The sequence below is a fragment of the Pelobates fuscus genome, chromosome 6 (genome assembly GCF_036172605.1).
Source record: "Pelobates fuscus isolate aPelFus1 chromosome 6, aPelFus1.pri, whole genome shotgun sequence".
NCBI lineage: Eukaryota > Metazoa > Chordata > Amphibia > Anura > Pelobatidae > Pelobates > Pelobates fuscus.
The window spans coordinates 147,885,919-147,903,411 of record NC_086322.1 but is presented as its reverse complement, the minus strand read 5'-3'; the positions used below and the strand labels follow the sequence as shown (position 1 = coordinate 147,903,411).

Here is a 17,493-nt window from a genome sequence, read left to right as displayed (position 1 = left end):
TAGTTTGTTTTTAGTTATAGCTATTTTAGGGGGATATCTGTGTGTGCAGGTGACTATTACTGTGCATAATTATTAGGCAACTTAACAAAAAACAAATATATACCCATTTCAATTATTTATTTTTACCAGTGAAACCAATATAACATCTCAACATTCACAAATATACATTTCTGACATTCAAAAACATAACAAAAACAAATCAGTGACCAATATAGCCACCTTTCTTTGCAAGGACACTCAAAAGCCTGCCATCCATGGATTCTGTCAGTGTTTTGATCTGTTCACAATCAACATTGCGTGCTGCAGCAACCACAGCCTCCCAGACACTGTTCAGAGAGGTGTACTGTTTTCCCTCCTTGTAAATCTCACATTTGATGATGGACCACAGGTTCTCAATGGTGTTCAGATCAGGTGAACAAGGAGGCCATGTCATTAGATTTTCTTCTTTTATACCCTTTCTTGCCAGCCATGCTGTGGAGTACTTGGACGCGTGTGATGGAGCATTGTCCTGCATGAAAATCATGTTTTTCTTGAAGGATGCAGACTTCTTCCTGTACCACTGCTTGAAGAAGATGTCTTCCAGAAACTGGCAGTAGGACTGGGAGTTGAGCTTGACTCCATCCTCAACCCGAAAAGGCCCCACAAGCTCATCTTTGATGATACCAGCCCAAACCAGTACTCCACCTCCACGGCGTCTGAGTCGGACTGGAGCTCTCTGCCCTTTACCAATCCATCCATCTGGCCCATCAAGACTCACTCTCATTTCATCAGTCCATAAAAACCTTAGAAAAAAATCAGTCTTGAGATATTTCTTGGCCCAGTCTTGACGTTTCAGCTTGTGTGTCTTGTTCAGTGGTGGTTGTCTTTCAGCCTTTCTTACCTTGGCCATGTCTCTGAGTATTGCACACCTTGTGCTTTTGGGCCGTCCAGTGATGTTGCAACTCTGAAATATGGCCAAACTGGTGGCAAGTGGCATCTTGGCAGCTGCACGCTTGACTTTTCTCAGTTCATGGGCAGTTATTTTGCGCCTTGGTTTCTCCACACGCTTCTTGCGACCCTGTTGACTATTTTGAATGAAATGCTTGATTGTTCGATGATCACGCTTCAGAAGCTTTGCAATTTTAAGAGTGCTGCATCCCTCTGCAAGATATCTCACTATTTTTGACTTTTCTGAGCCTGTCAAGTCCTTCTTTTGACCCATTTTGCCAAAGGAAAGGAAGTTGCCTAATAATTATGCACACCTGATATAGGGTGTTGATGTCATTAGACCACACCCCTTCTCATTACAGAGATGCACATCACCTAATATGCTTAATTGGTAGTAGGCTTTCGAGCCTATACAGCTTGGAGTAAGACAACATGCATAAAGAGGATGATGTGGTCAAAATACTCATTTGCCTAATAATTCTGCACTCCCTGTATTTATATCAAAATACACGTAGAACAAAAGAATATATATCTATATACATAAATATATAGGTATATATCACTATATATAAATATATATATATATATATATATATATATATACACACACACACACACACACATATATACACACATATGTATATATATATATATATACACACATATTAATTCTACATATATATTAATGTAATATTTTTACATAATTAGGTATCCTAATTAATTACAATTAGCGGGACCTGCCTGACAACCCATGCCGAAAGTATAGGGAATTTAATTTGCTAGCACTATATTTAACGCTATAACTTTCCAAGACACCATAAAACCTGTACATGGGGGGTACTGTTTTACTCGGGAGACTTCGCTGAACACAAATATTAGTGTTTCAAAACAGTAAAATATATTACAACGACGAGATCGCTAGTAAAAGTGAAGTTTTTTGCATTATTCACGCATAAACAGCACTTACACGGACGATATTATTGCTGTGGTACTTTTTACTGTTTTGAAACAAATATTTGTGTTCAGCGAAGTCTCCCGAGTAGAACAGTACCCCTTATGTACAGGTTTTATGTTGTTTTCAAAAGTTACAGCGTCAAATATAAGGCTAGTGTTTCATTTTTTCACATTAAAATTCGCCAGATTGCTTACTTTGCCTTTGTGACCCTATGGTAGCCCAAGAATGAAAATTACCCCTATGATGGCATACCATTTGCAATAGTAGACAACCCAAGGTATTGCAAATGGGGTATGTCCAGTCATTTTTAGTAGCCACTTAGTCACAAACACTGGCCAAAATTGGCATTTTTTGCATTTTTCACACACAAACAAATACTAACGATAACTTTGGCCAGTGTTTGTGACCAAATGGCTACTAAAAAAGACTGGACATACCCCATTTGCAACACATTGGGTTGTCTACGATTGCAAATGGTATGCCATTATGGGTGTAAATTTATTTCCTGGGCTACTATACAGTCTCAAAGGCAACGTAACCAATCTGGCGAATTTCAATTTCAAATGTAACACGCTATATTTGACCCTGTAACTTCCCAAAACACCATATAACCTGTACATAGGGGGTACTGTTTTACATGTGAGACTTTGCTGAATACAAATATGTGTATTTTATTGCAGTAAAAGCAAACAGTATTATGACATTGACAGTTAAAATGTCATGTAGAACTAAAAAAATGAAAAATCTTATTTTCTCCCATTTTTTTTCATATTAAATTATGTTTCATAGCTAAATATTTGATATTAAATGAAAGCCCTGTTTCCCCTGAATATAATGATATATATTAAGGGGGGTGCATTTAATATGAAAGAGGTGAATTACGGTTGGACAGACATATAGCGCAAATGCCAGGTTTTGTTTACGTTTTGTTCTGTTCACAACTTGTTCATTTGGCTCAGTCCTTAAGGGGTTAATTTTAGGTACAGAAATGAGTTATGGTGGGGAGTATTGTTGTCTTTTACAATGTGGATTGATTTAGACCAATAATATTTTATGGACAGTCGAATATAATCATTGAAGAATTTACATACATACTCAGACATTTGTTCCCTACGGTCAGTCCCGTATCACTGATACTAGTCTCTTTCCTTTCAGTTTAACAATTTTTATGGATGATGGAGAAGACTGTATTCCTTTCTGGTTTTCCACGTTGGATTAAGTTGAATCAAGTTGGATCGGACACATTTGTCACACTATGAACTTGTGGTGTCGCATTAGTCAAGAGGAAATAATTGGCTAAGCATGGACTTATATACTCTCTGACTCACTGTGATTGGTTCTTTCTTTTAACAGTTTTTTTCTTTGCTGCTATGGAGTTAGTAAAGAAAGTTAATGCAAAATACTCGCCTCCTGTCATTATTAAAATTAAGATTATTAGTACACTGCGTTGGCATAATCTTCAATTGTTTAACCAGAGTGAACTGACTGCAAGCTGAAATGTTTTAGGAGTATGAATCATTCAAGTTTAGCTTAATCTCATAATTGTAGTTACGTAATATACAGCACACTTTAACTTCTCCTCAAGCCACCATCTTGAATGCATTAACATCACTTAACTTGTACTTTAAAAAATGCAGTATACAAAGGGAAAGCGCATGCAATTCATACGTAAACTGTAATATGTGTGTTTTACATCAACCATTAAAAAAAAATCAAAAGTGTTTGTATATTAGTATTAAACATTTTGAATATTTATTGGAGCTATTCCTTCCAATTTTAAAATAAAAAAGGCAGAAAACGGTATAACAAAACAAAGTTGCATGTCTGTGAATGCCATTAATCATATCACACAATTTTTAGTGTTTTAATTCACAAACATAAGTGATTTTTATAAATGACAAAATTAAACAATGCTTCCAGTCTAAATGTCCCTTTATATTTATTATCAGGAAATATGTTGCTGCAGCATACCATATGCTAGTTCCTATTTACTAGTTTGACCATGAAAAACACATCTCCAGATAAAAACAATGTTGATTAAACTTTTATGAAAAAATAAAAAAAAGGAAATATATGAATTATTTAAAGGCAAAAAAAATCTCTGGTTACATTGTAAATTCTTCAAAAACTGGTGGTTTTACAATCCAAGATCCATATCCCTGTTGTTCAAAGTAAGATTTCAGCAAATCCTTTGCTTCCCGGTAGTGTCCAGACAAATGCTAAAAATAAATAAATATTTATTTATTCTTGTTCTCCTCCTATTGAAAAACAAAGATTATACAAGTGCACAAAATACTTTATTAAACAAAATACTACAACGTGAGACAGTTATTAAAAAAAAACAAAAAACTCACTCTATTACCAGGGATTTGTGTTGCTGCATATTAGGGATCAAACTAATTTTTTCATACAGATGTTCATACAGTTTTCAGAGTTACAGGTTACATATTACAAAGAACACAACACCTAAAGTTCATTAACCCCTCAAGGACCAAACTTCTGGAATAAAAGGGAATCATGACGTGTCACACACGTCATGTGTCCTTAAGGGGTTAAATTGCTGGAAATGTAAAAGCGGCTGCAGGTCACAAATATACAACTCATGGTGTTAACTAGGATTTTTATCACAATCTTTCATGTGTTTTTATAGGTTTATACATATTGAACTGGTATAGTAGTTCATTAGACAGATGTATATTACTGAACACATTAAGCATTGAATTCTATGAATAAGTTTAAATGTTTTACATGATGTTAGAGGCAAGAACAGTGACCAACTGGACAATATTCATAGCAAGCCATATAGTTATTTTACCTAAGACTATTATGATGTTTTCCCCTATTACACAGTCATTAAATCATTAATTATGCACTTGAAATGCAAAGCTGGAACAGAAGGATTTTTGTCCATGATAAATTATGTATCCCCTTAAATGAAACAGTCGAGAGTGATTTTAACATAATCTTTACACAGAATAAGTCTTTAGATTTTATTTATTTATACTCCATTTACCTTTGCCTCATGGTAGGAGAGACCGGTGGGAAAATCTTTCCGTCTGGCTTCCTTGACAATTAAGTTAAAACGACTTAACATTGCAGCCTTGCAGAGACGACTTGCCATAGAGGTACCACTTTTAAATGGTGAACTGTAAAATTACCAACATCAAATAATTTTAGCAAAAGTGACAACGTAAGATTCTCTGATAAGATATCTGAATCTAATATAGCAAGTACTACGTTGTGGTGAGATCAAACAAAAAACGTCTCTGGTTTATACATAATCAAATTTTACTGTAGTTCATCATCGTCATTATTTGAAATAGGACAAGACCCAAAAGGTCGAAGTTGTAAAGGGTCTAGGCTAGGCGCTCTCTAATACATAATGAATGGCAGCGGTAAATAAAAAAGGATTCCCAAAAACCTTGTAAATACCAATAACAATATAAAACACTGTGGGGTTTTAAATACTCTTAACCGTGGCCGTACTATGCTGTTAAGTAACCAGCCCTAAACGCCGCAGGGCGGAATAGTTGCCCAGCCATCCACTGCTACCCCATTTTGAATACCTTGTGTTGTCTACTTTTCAAAATGGTATGTCATTATGGGGTTAATTCTCAGTCTTGGGCTGTCATGTGGTCTCAAAGGCAACATAACCAATCTGGCAAAGTTCAATGTGTAAAAACTAAAATAGACTAGCCTTATATTTGACCATGTAACTTTCCAAAACACCATAAAACTTGGACATGGAGGGTACTGTTGTACTTGTGAGACATCGCTGAACACAAATGAGTGTATAAGAGCAGCAAAATGTATAATGTTGATATCATCATTGGTGAAAAGGCATTTTTTTTGTGTGAAAAATGCAAAAAACATGAACGCTAACTTTGGCCAGGGTTTGCTATATTGGAACACTACTGCGTTTAAACAAGTGGATTTTCTCATATCCTGATATAGAGATTGTACTGAGTTGGTTCTCTTGGACAGCTATTTAATACATAAAATTATGTAACAAACCGCACTATTTTTTTTTCCTGAGGATTTTTTATTGAACATCTACTACTGTTTATTAAATTTAGAAGTATACAAGTACATATACATATATAAAATATATACTACGGGTATTTAAAAAAAATTGTATTCTCCTTGGATTACTAGATAAAACAAGTTTCTCTCAAACTTTTTTTTTCCTTTCCTTTCTCTATATACAAAGATACCAACTAATAATTGATGAATGTTTGTTATGTATGTTAAGTTTAGTAAGTCATGTTATGTGTCAAATAAATGCTTTTTTATATTAATCTCAATTTAAGTAATTTCATGTATATATGAATGTAAAATCATTTCAATAAAAAGAAATTAAATATTGAAAAAAAATTGCTTAATTTAGTTTTTGGGCATGGTTAATTCCCCATTGTTTTTTGGAAACACAATATCTCTCAATTACTGTGCCCAAGGTGAACGTTTCCCAAGGTTCCACATAAGACATGCAAATGATGCACTGAACTTAGAATTTGCACAATTTAGAACAGAAGACCAGCATCTTAATCCTTCAAAAAATGCCACCTACAATGCTGTGCCTCTTATCAGCAAATACACATCGACAAGGCTAGACTTAATATATGATCAATTATAAGAACAGTCTCATAACATCAGGACATCACCTTTGGTACCAACTATGAATGCATCTATATAAAACATAACAATGGGTAAGCTACAGAGGAAGAGATTATGAATAATATCTAATATTTTTATCAAGATTGGCAAAATGCTAGATTTAATTTACAATAAAAAGCACAGCAATAAATTAGCTTAAAAAGAGCACAAATCTCAGACCAAATGGGTTGTCCAATTTTTATAAAACAGTGGGTCATTTAATGGTCCTTTTTAGCCAGGATCTTTAAGGATTTGCTTTTTCAAAGGAATTACGGGTCGCAAACACCAAAAGAAGTAGAATACCCTTACCTACTCACAATAGGAATGCAGTACCTGCAGTGAATATTTGTTTCAGAAGATATCCCACATTGTGAGACAAATTGTTCCAACTAAAACATTAAAACAGGTATTGTCTTCTCAGTAACAAAACATAGTGATTATTGTGCAAAATATATACACACACAGATACAGTCATGGGAAAAAGAAAGTAAAACAATGTCAGGGGATTCCATTTTCCAGAGAGGTGTTAACATCTGCAAGGGTTTAGATAGCTTTTCTTCAGGAGGTGCAATTCAGAGGAATGGGTGGTCCTGCTCTGCGGAATGCTTGATATCCCTGGGGTTTCATTGCAAACCATTGGATACATCTAGAGGCCATAGTTCAATCCCTCCACATAATCTTATGGCTGCCTTGGCTGCTAATCGATGACCGGGATTAGTGGATTGATATCTCAACCATTCTACAGTTGAATCCTACATTCCCCACTGCATGGTCAGACAACTCTCCCGTTTGGTGTGCCTAAAGTCACCATTATATAAGCCCAAGGACAGGCAATGGAAGTTTGAACCTAGACACAAAGATACCTTTTTTGATGCTACTTACAAGGAGCTACTGGAGGCTGGGATGTTTCTCAGTCAGCTCTTATCTCAGAAACTGCTACAGACCCACTACAAATGTAATCATTATTTCTATGAAAAAAAAGTGCTGCTGTCCCCCATACCTACTTCTAATATCCCCCCCATTACATATTTGCACATAACGATTTTCTTTTCTTCCTTCTTTTTCCCGTAACCCCTTTCTTGTCTCCCTTAGAACTGTTTCCTTTTCGCACACCCTCGCTCTTGGTAGAATATTAATCCGATGGGTAAGTCATAGGTGCTTTTGAAATTGATATTTGATGTTTCAGTTTGGCTTTACGTGCATGGCGATAGCGGTGTCTCTTATGCAAATATTTCACTATGATTCTTTGCGGTTTCATGCTGTCCCCTTGAAGAAACAGTTCAAACTCAAATATTGTCTTTGTATCAATTTGAAAGAGCAAACATGTTATTTACTCGGAACATTTCCTATATCACTACTTGATGTGAACTGATCACTTTTGGATATAGGTTTTGTTCGACAAATATTGTATAAAAAAATGAAAATAAAGATTGTCAAAAAAAAACAAAAACAGGAAAATACACATTTAAAAAAAAAATCTATGGTTTTACATAAGGACACAACAATCATCTGTTCCTTAACAGGTCAAAAGATTATGCAAATACAACCTCAGAAGAAAAAAAAAAACAATACATGACATATTACACCGTGTCATGATTTAACAAAAATAAATCCAAAATGGAGAATACATCTTGATATCTTAGCTCCCTAAAGCAAGAATGGGGGAGGAGGAGAGTTACCTTTCAATTATTTTTCCTTTTAATGCATCCACAACTTCCAAAGAAGTATCTCCTTGTGACCAATTCAAACTTAGACACCGATTAGCTACTACTGTCTTCTCTGGCTGAGTAGATGGGGCAACACTTATATAAGGTCTGCTCACGAGATAAAACATAGGAAGTTGTGAAGTCAAACCATCATCAATGCGTTGTCTTACAGCTATTTCCAGTCCTCTAGTGTCTGCAATATTGGGAGCTCCTGAAAATAGAAAAGGTAACAAACAGCATTGTAAGATGTTTAAAAAAAACATGATATATAAATTACCTAAGTAAATTAGCAATAAATGTATTAAAGTAACATTTTAAATACAAAAATGTATTTCTAACTAGATTATGTCTGGTCCAATTTAGATTCAGGGCTCCCTGCTTCCATATGAGGAGACTTCCCTGCAAGAGTATCTCTTTTTGGACTCTGTGGTTTTCAGATTAGCCATTTATTTGATGTTTTTCCCTGTTTGGAGCTCAAAGTTGCTTGTAAATTACCACAAGGTCTAAGGTAATTATTAGGATTACTCTTCTAACAGACTAACAGAAGTTAGTAAGTAAAAATTCACCTAAAAATAAAATAAAATGGATTACTCTTAATAAAAATACAAGGTTTTATGGCTGGGGGCAACATCTAGTGTAAGAAAAACAACCACAAGTGCATAGTCAAAGATTTTTTTTTTTTTTTAATTCTTTATTTTTGTATTGACAAATGTAGAGGCATTCATCATGTAACAACAATCCACATACAGTTTAAAGCAGTTTGTTAACATTTTCCATGCATATCTATAGGGTGGGTGCAACCCAATCTTGTATCTCATGAGCGTGCAGGAGACGTACCCATTACTACATGTCTGATGTGTGCATCTCGTAGCTGTCTCCATTTTACATAATGACCATCAATACTATTTTTGTTTATTAAACTGAATAATAAGATAGATAACCAGGGGGAAGGAGTACTAGGTCTGCGTCGTACATTATCTAATGCTGTGTCTGAGCTTTATAACTGCATGTTTTCAAATTGAAACCTTTTAGTTTCGGGTCTGCCCTCTAGCCCTCCACATCTAAAAAGTGTGTTCTCGACTTCGCTCACTCTGTTAGTGGAGAACATCAGACCGGTCCCGGCAGTATACCGTCTCACGGTGCCAACTGTAGTATGTGCTAGTTCCTCCCTGGAAGAAGGTAGGGGAGAAGAAAAGAAGGACAGTGAGAATAGAAAAGGCTAAGACAATAAACGGGGTAGGTATTTCACCTAACTAGTCGTGTTCGTGTCTAGCCTCCAAGGGTGGAATTTTCCCAGGGTTCACAGATCTTTTGGAAATTTTGTGAGGTGCCCCTTATCCTAGCGGTTAGATCGTCCATTAAGTGTACCTCTTTAATCCTATTTATCACTCCTGCTATGGAGGGAGTGCCCTGCTTGAGCCATTCCGAGGCCACGGCTCTTCTTGCTGCTAACGTAATTTTGTGTATGAGCTTTTGTTCGCACCTGGTCATCTGTCCATGGACCTGCTTAACAAGTATAACCATGGTTTTAAGTCAGGGGCTCTGGAAAAAACCTGTGTCAATAGGGCCCTTATCCGGTTCCAAAATGTCGCCATCTGTGGGCATTCCCACCACATGTGGATATACGTCCCCCTCAAACCACAGCCCCTCCAGCACACATCCGTAGTTTTTTTTTTTCATTTGATACAGTTTGACCAGTGTAGTGTACCAGTGAAGCATTGTTTTAACAGATTGTTCCTGGAGGGTGACGCACACAGAAGTGGTATGGTTAGCCTCCCAGATCTCTTGCCACTCTATACCCTATAACACCTTCCTCTCTCCCACTGATCCGCGTAGGCCAGTTTTCCCCATTCACGGGTTTCTGAGCAGAGGTGGGCATACATGAGCGTTATCAGGCCCCTAGGTATGATTTCTTGTAGGCATATGCGTTCGAAGAACGACAACTTTTGTCGAGCAGCCGCTCTTATATGTGATAGTTTAGCGAAGTCTTTAAGTTGAATGTATCTAAAGAAGTCTGAGGGGGTGAAAGGATGACTTCTGCCTCTTGATATAATTGGCAGATGCGTTGCAACCCTATCCGCTCCAGGTTTTTGAATTCTCTGGCTGCCATTCCGGGGGCGAAAGCCATATTACATAGCTATGGCATAAGAGGGGAAGCTAAGTTAAACTTGTGTTTGAAGGAATCCCACACTCTTAAGGAGTTGAGTCAGGCAGGTGGCTCTGTACTCTTTAGGCACCCACATGAGGAGCTGCGGAAGGTCTGCTCCTGTCATGAGGGATTCTACATCCACCCATTTACGTTCTCCCGGGGGTGGGGAGGGGAGTGCCACATCGCAACCTGCGTCAGCTGAGTTGATGTAAAATAGTAATATAGGTTAGGTAGGCCCAGTCCCCCCTCGTCTTTGGCCTGTATAAGATATATCTCGAAATTTTGTGCCTCTTATTTTGCCATACAAAGGACCCGATAGCTTGCTGAAGGGGCTGTAAGTGTGATCTGGAGACGCAGATAGGCAGCGCCTGGAACAAGAAGAGGATCCTAGGCAAGATATTCATTTACGGCATGAATTCTTCCTATCCACGAGATAGGTCTGTCCACCCACATCTCCATCTCCCGGATCAGTTGTTTCATCAGTGGTGTATAGTTTTGGTCGTATAACTTCTCTGGTTTCGCTGTCAGGCGAATGCCTAGGTATTTAAGTGTATGGTGTTCTAAGCGTATGTGATGTGTAGCGTCTATTAAAGTAGTTTCTGTCACTGGTACTCCTATTGGAAGAGCGCTAGAATTTGCCATATTAGCTCTAGAGCCTGAGATAGCCCCATAGTCCCTCAGCATCTCCTGTAAGGCCCCCATCGAGTTCACCGGGTCAGTGAACGCTAAGAGCACATCATCCGCATAAGCAGAGACCAGAAATTCCCTGCCTCCCACGTCAGCTCCCTTTATGCTCGGGTGGCGCCGCAAGGCCTGTAATAGGGGTTCTAGCGATAAGACGAACAAAAGGGGCGAGAGGGGGCACCCCTGTCGAGTACCATTGAAAAGCTGGAAAGGACGGAGCAGGGCCCCCGAGATCTTTACCTGTGCTCTGACATTGCTATAGATAGCCTTTAGCAAAGCCATAAACTGTTCAGGGAAACCTAGATGGGCCAAGAGCGTGAACAGATACGGCCACTTCACTCTATCGAACGCTTTTTCCGCGTCATTGGAAACTAACATTGTTGGGGTTTGTGTGGCCACCTGCCTCCATATCAGGTCTATATTCCTATGGGTATTTTCATATAATTCCCTACCCAGTATGAAGCTGTCAGGATCGGGCCAGGGATCCAACACGCAGAGTACAAAGAGTAGCAGATACGTATACCGGACCTTAGAATGGCCGGACTTAACGTAAGAACTACGTATAGAATGGTCAGGAACAAGCCGAGGTCGAGGGAACGAGAAGACAGGTAAGCGAGAGACAAGCCGGGTCAAGGATAACAGAGAGACAGGTAAGTAATAACAAAGCCGGGTCAGAACCAAAAGACAAGAGAAAACAAGAGCACTGTGCGACTAGACTGGCTAGAACCACGACAGGGCAATGAGTAAATGCTGAGAGCTCCCTTAAATACCCTGGTTCTAGAGACTAATCACGCCTCCGCCGAGACCTGATTCGTGTCCGGGATTTGACTGACAGGTCGGGCTAGAATAGCGTCATGACGTCGACTATTGAGCGTCAGGTTACAAAAAGGCATAGCTCTCTCGCGGCCGGCGTTTACATGCGCGAGGGAACCGCGAGGAACGGGAGAATCATGCCGTCTGGATGGAAAAACGTCTAAGTCTCTACCCCTCTCAGGGGTAGAGGCTACAGGTACCCTGACAGAAGCCTACTTGGTTGGCATCTATCAGATTCGCTAAGAAGGGGTCAGCCTTTCTGCCTGTACTTTCGCTAGAATTTTCATATCATGGTTTATGAGGGGTATGGGCCTATAACTTTGCAGAAGCAGGGGGTCCTTTTCCGGTTTTGGCAGTAAGACGATGGTAGCTAAAGATATATCTAAGTTTGGTGTGCCTCCCGTCCGGAACCCATTAAATACTGTTAAGTGAGGAATGAGTTCCTCTCGGAACGTTTTGTAGTAACTACCATCAAAACCGTACGGTCTGGGGGCTTTATTCCGTTTTAATGCGGTGATTAACCGGTCTATTTCGTCTGGGGTGATTTCAGCCGCTAGTGTATCAACCGCGTCCTGTGGTAACTTGGGCAGCCCAAGGCCGTCAAGGAACCCGCGTGTCGCGTTCTCGTCCCTTTTCGTCTACGTCTCTGAGTTTGGGGAGTGATTGTATAGGGATTTATGGAAGTCCGTGAATACCTCTGCTATGTCTATAGGCATAGTTTTGACAGAGTTATCTGGGTGCCGTATGGACGTAATGTGATCACGTCTCATTCTGGGTTTAAGGACTCTGGCTAATAAGGTATCCAACTTCTTGGCATGTTCGTAAAATGTCCTTTTGGACCATGTCATGGATCTAGCGGTATCATTTAGTAGCAAAGTGCGTATGTTGTGTCGCACTGCTTCTAAGCGTCTAAATGTTTCGTCATCTGGGCGTCCCTTGTGTCTTTGTTCTAATGTCCGAAAGTCAGTCAGTAGTGCCTCCAGCTTTTGGAATTTCAGCCTCTTTTTAGCAGTTGCGATCTTTATTAGTGACCCCCGTATGACGGTCTTATGTGCTGCCCATATTGTCTCCGGCCGCAGATCCGGAGTGGTGTTGGTGTTGAAAAACTATGAGATGTTTATAGGGAGCTGTTCCATAATCTCCAGATCTCTAAATAAGGATGAGTTTAATTTCCACGTTCATGGGGATGCGGCACAGAGGTTCCCCAGTGTAATGTTGACGTCTGCATGGTCAGACCAGGAGATCCTATCTTTGATCCTGTAAATCTGTGATTAATAAGATGGATTGTGTGGGAAAGTAACGTGCCTGATATAATGATGTAGCGACCGCCCTGGTCGAGATCAAAGGACGCTATTTGTAGTGGACAGCTGTTGCGAATGAGGATCGCCACCCCATTACGTTTGGAGTGCGTTCTAGCTTCATAGGTTGTGCCAAATGTATGGTCTTTTTATTTGAATGTAGCTTATTTCGGTAAATGGGTCTCTTGTATAAAGGCTACATCAGACTTCAACCTTTTCAGTTTTCAATACTATGTGCTGAGAGAACTACTCATCGCCAATGTATAGTTTGGGTGTGAGCCAGCAATTATCCATCTGCTACCATCAGAAATATACATTTGAACATTTAGGCAATCAAAAAAGCAAAGAAAACAACAACATCAAACCGAAAAATATCAGGGAACATATCTTAACCCACGCAGATTACAGGAAACCAACAGTGCCTCAATGGAAACAGTCCCCTTGCATGTTATCGGGTACCCGAACCTCACCCCCCCCATGTGTGAGTCCTACATATCCCATGTGTGAGTCCTACAGTAGGGCGGGAGAGCCTAAACAGGCACGGTTAACGAACGCTGTGGCTGTACTAAATGTGGTCCTTACTCCCTATCGCCTTCAGGGGCCTCAAGCCCGTGGATATACTAGGCTATTGGGGCTCGGGTGTCAGAGCCGTTATGATCTTGTGAAACAGGTCGGTATCTACCCGGATATGCTAGGTCGGCCTGGTCCCTCAGCTGGTAACAGGTGCTTGTGCATACAGCATGGAGCGTGATAGACTTCTAAAAGGTTAGAATAGATGGGGTTTCTGTACCAATTATTTAGCTTGTCAAGGTTGCGTGGGAGTTAACAGTATACAGGTTTCAACTATTTACAGTGGTTTTTGTATTTTTTTATTGTTTATTTTTCATTTGTTCTTTGCTTTTTTTGTTGTCTGTTTTCTCGGTCTTGTTTTTTTGGGGGGTTTCTTTTTCTTTTTTTTTCTTTTAGTTTTTTTGTGTTGAACACCATAGTAAGTCTGGCTTCTGACTACACATCACTCCCTTACTAAAGCGGTGTCCCCTCCCGCAGTCGGTGGGGGCAACCCGGAACCCATCAGATAATAACCGTTCGTACATGCAATGCCTCCTACAGTTGAGTAAGTAGCGGTGGTACACGCCTCCCCGCCTTAGCCCAGGAATAGTCAAAGATTTTAACTCTGCAAATCATACATATATTAGAGATTTTATATCATGGTAGTCAAGGAACGTTATTTGTAGGAATGCTAACGCAGCTTAAGGTATGTAGGGAAAACTTCAATAGCCCTACATACCCGTATTGAGGAGCATGAGAGGAATATTTTAAAAGATTATGAGAATCACAGTTTATCCTCACATTTTAAAAGTCATAATGGGAATGAGCCTAAAAATATATAATTTATAGGGATTAAAAAAAACAAAACTTCAGAATGACTAGTGAGGAGGTGATTTTAATAAAACACTAGGGGAAGTAGAGATGGAATGGATTTTTAATTTAAATACTTTAATTCCCCATGGTCTTGGACTTTGAGATTTGTAATAAAAAAAAAAAAAGATTTTAAGATGTATTAACAGATTTTATTCTATTTTATTTTATTTTTTGAGGATGCTAAAAGTGGACCATAGGTTGTTTCTACATGCAAAATAACAATGTTAATTTTCCACAAGCAGCAAAATGCAAGGAGGAAGGGACAGCGAAACCAGAAATAACGCGACAAACCGGAATGGAAATGACGTTGCATCTTAGAGATGCTTGAATCAGAGTTTCTCCTGGAAATAAGGGGAGAAACGCTGGGGAATCCCACATGAAGCGCTTTAACACCATTTAAGGGGGATAAAAGCAGGAACATGGACCAGGAGAGTCACTCATACAGGACTGAGGAAGTCACAAACTGTGTGGATTTGGAAAAGACTATTTATACAAATTGGTAATTAACTTTATTTTTTGTTCATTTGTTTTTAAAAATATTCAATAAAGTATATACTTCTTAAACATTACCGGTCAACAAAAATCCTGGATTTACAAAGGATATGGTATGGTCCGCAATCATACAGAACCCTACATTAAGCCAAGTGTTAGGCGCAAGTGTTGCAATTCATAACAGCTCTAATAAATACTTTTGTTTACCCTGTATTATACTATTCTATATATTTCTTTATTCTAAGATAATTTGGGAAATTAAGGGAATGTTTTCAGGAATTGTTGTACAGAAAAATGAAGTGGTTGCCCTAACGGACTAAAAGTCTCTTTTAACCAGAGCTAGGATTATTAGCTCTAAAATATGTGAGTGTTCCATAGGATATTATATTCCTGTACGTAAATGTTTTACACATTTTTTAGATTAATTCAAAAAGATTCATATGACAGTTAAATGTTTTCAAATGTTTGTGTATGTGCAAAAAAAAAAACAAAACCCAAAAACTATTACAAGGCCTAATTTAAACAGACTTGATTACAATAAGATTGCTATAAACCTATGTTTAGACATGTATTTCAAGCATGGCCTTAATGGGGGCAATTACAACAATAAAAATATAAATTAGAACAATATTAATAAGCAATTAGAAGTTAACCATGTATGAATAATTACTAAATTATTTGAAGTAGGTGGAAGTATTTGTTCTGGAAATAATAATACAGTTTTGATTATATTATTACTGGTGTTATTAAATTCAATTTAAAACACATTAACAAGGTATTGAGAACACTCATCATTTATCCCGGTGCCATACTATATGGTAATACATAGCCCCATAGTAACATCAAATCTTTAATGTTTATAAACCCCAATCATTTAACCCCAATTGGACCGATGACGGTTCAGGACCCCTTGAGGACCTGAACCGTCATAATGGTCTTGGGGTACTTACCTGATCGCCGTCGTTCCCCCGGCTGCGATCGGCATTTCACCCGGTCTGGGGGGACTGCCTGTCTGCCCAGGCAGTCTCCCCGCAGTAAATTAGGACCCCATGGCCATGTGACCGCTCTGTTAGAGCACTCACACCGCGAGACTTGCAGAGGGAGCTGACCGGACCGAAGTCATATTAAAATTCGCCAGATTGGTTACGTTGCCTTTGAGACCTTATGGTAGCCCAAGAATGAAAATTACCCCTTTGATGGCATACCATTTGCAATAGTAAACAACCCAAGGTATTGCAAATGGGGTATGTCCAGTCCTTTTTAGTAGCCATTTGGTCACAAACACTGGCCAACATTGGCGGTTTTTGCATTTTTCACACACAAACAAATACTAACGCTAACTTTGGCCAGTGTTTGTGACCAAATGGCTACTAAAAAAGACTGGACATACCCCATTTGCAATACCTTGAGTTGCCTACTATTGCAAATGGTATGCCATTTTGGGTGTAAATTTAATTCCTGGGCTACTATACAGTCTCAAAGGCAACGTAACCAATCTAGCGAATTTCAATTTCAAATGTAACGTGCTATATTTGACCCTGTAACTTCCCAAAACACCATAAAAAAGGGGGTACTGTTTTACACGTGAGACTTTGCTGAATACAAATATGTGTATTTTATTGCAGTAAAAGAAAACAGTATTATGACATTGACAGTTAAAATGTCATGTAGAACTAAACAAATATGTTTTTTACTAACTTTCAAGTTTTACGCTGTGTCCATGTTCAAATTTGGAGTAGTTTAGATGGTTGGTTATTGAAACTTCCCCACAAACACATACCATTTATTAAAGAATATACCCTGGGGTAATTCAAATGGCATATTTTGAACCTTGGAGTGGGATCATTTTTTCTCTCTAGTTTGTTCCAGGTGTAGTGGTAACAAGCATTTTTAAATGTATTTTTTAACTTTTTAAAACTATTATTGAAACTTTTGTTTTGCTTATTAATTTTTTTTTTTAAAGTTTCCTAAACTTTCTTAAAACTTTTTTTTTTTTTTTTTTTTACAGATTTAACATTTTTCTAAGCTTTTTTTTTACCGTTAACCCCTAACTAGCAGTAAGCAGCACTAACAGTAAATTCCCCATAACTCCCACCCACCCCAGCTAGCAAAATATTTAATAATACAATATTTAAATTAGTTAATTAAATAAATTGAACCCGAGGGTTAAAAAATAAATAAAAGTTAATTGTCAGGGGTTAAAAAAAATTAGATCACAGTATAATACTGTGATCTGTATTTTGATCACTGTAGGCAGTGATCGACTGGCAGGGAAGGGGTTAATTTTTTATTAAACAGGGTAAAGGGGAGTGTGATTTTAATTTAACTTTATTTATTTTTTACAGGGGGCAGGATCAGCACTGATCCGTCTCCATGCACTTCACAGTGAACCCG

The 17,493-nt window shown here is 38.4% G+C and overlaps 1 protein-coding gene across 1 annotated transcript in view; it reads right to left on the bottom strand.

The window, feature by feature from the left end:
* Positions 1-3,826: 3,826 nt before the first annotated feature.
* ADAD1 (adenosine deaminase domain containing 1) overlaps positions 3,827-17,493 on the bottom strand; it is a 95,802-nt gene continuing 82,135 nt past the window's right edge. Inside the window, exons 10-12 of the mRNA XM_063460067.1 lie at positions 8,215-8,452; positions 4,896-5,028; positions 3,827-4,101 (exon numbers count right to left, since the gene is read on the bottom strand). Coding sequence (XP_063316137.1) covers positions 3,988-4,101; positions 4,896-5,028; positions 8,215-8,452 — 485 coding nt within the window. The 3' untranslated portion in view covers positions 3,827-3,987. The remainder of the gene's footprint in view (positions 4,102-4,895; positions 5,029-8,214; positions 8,453-17,493) is intronic.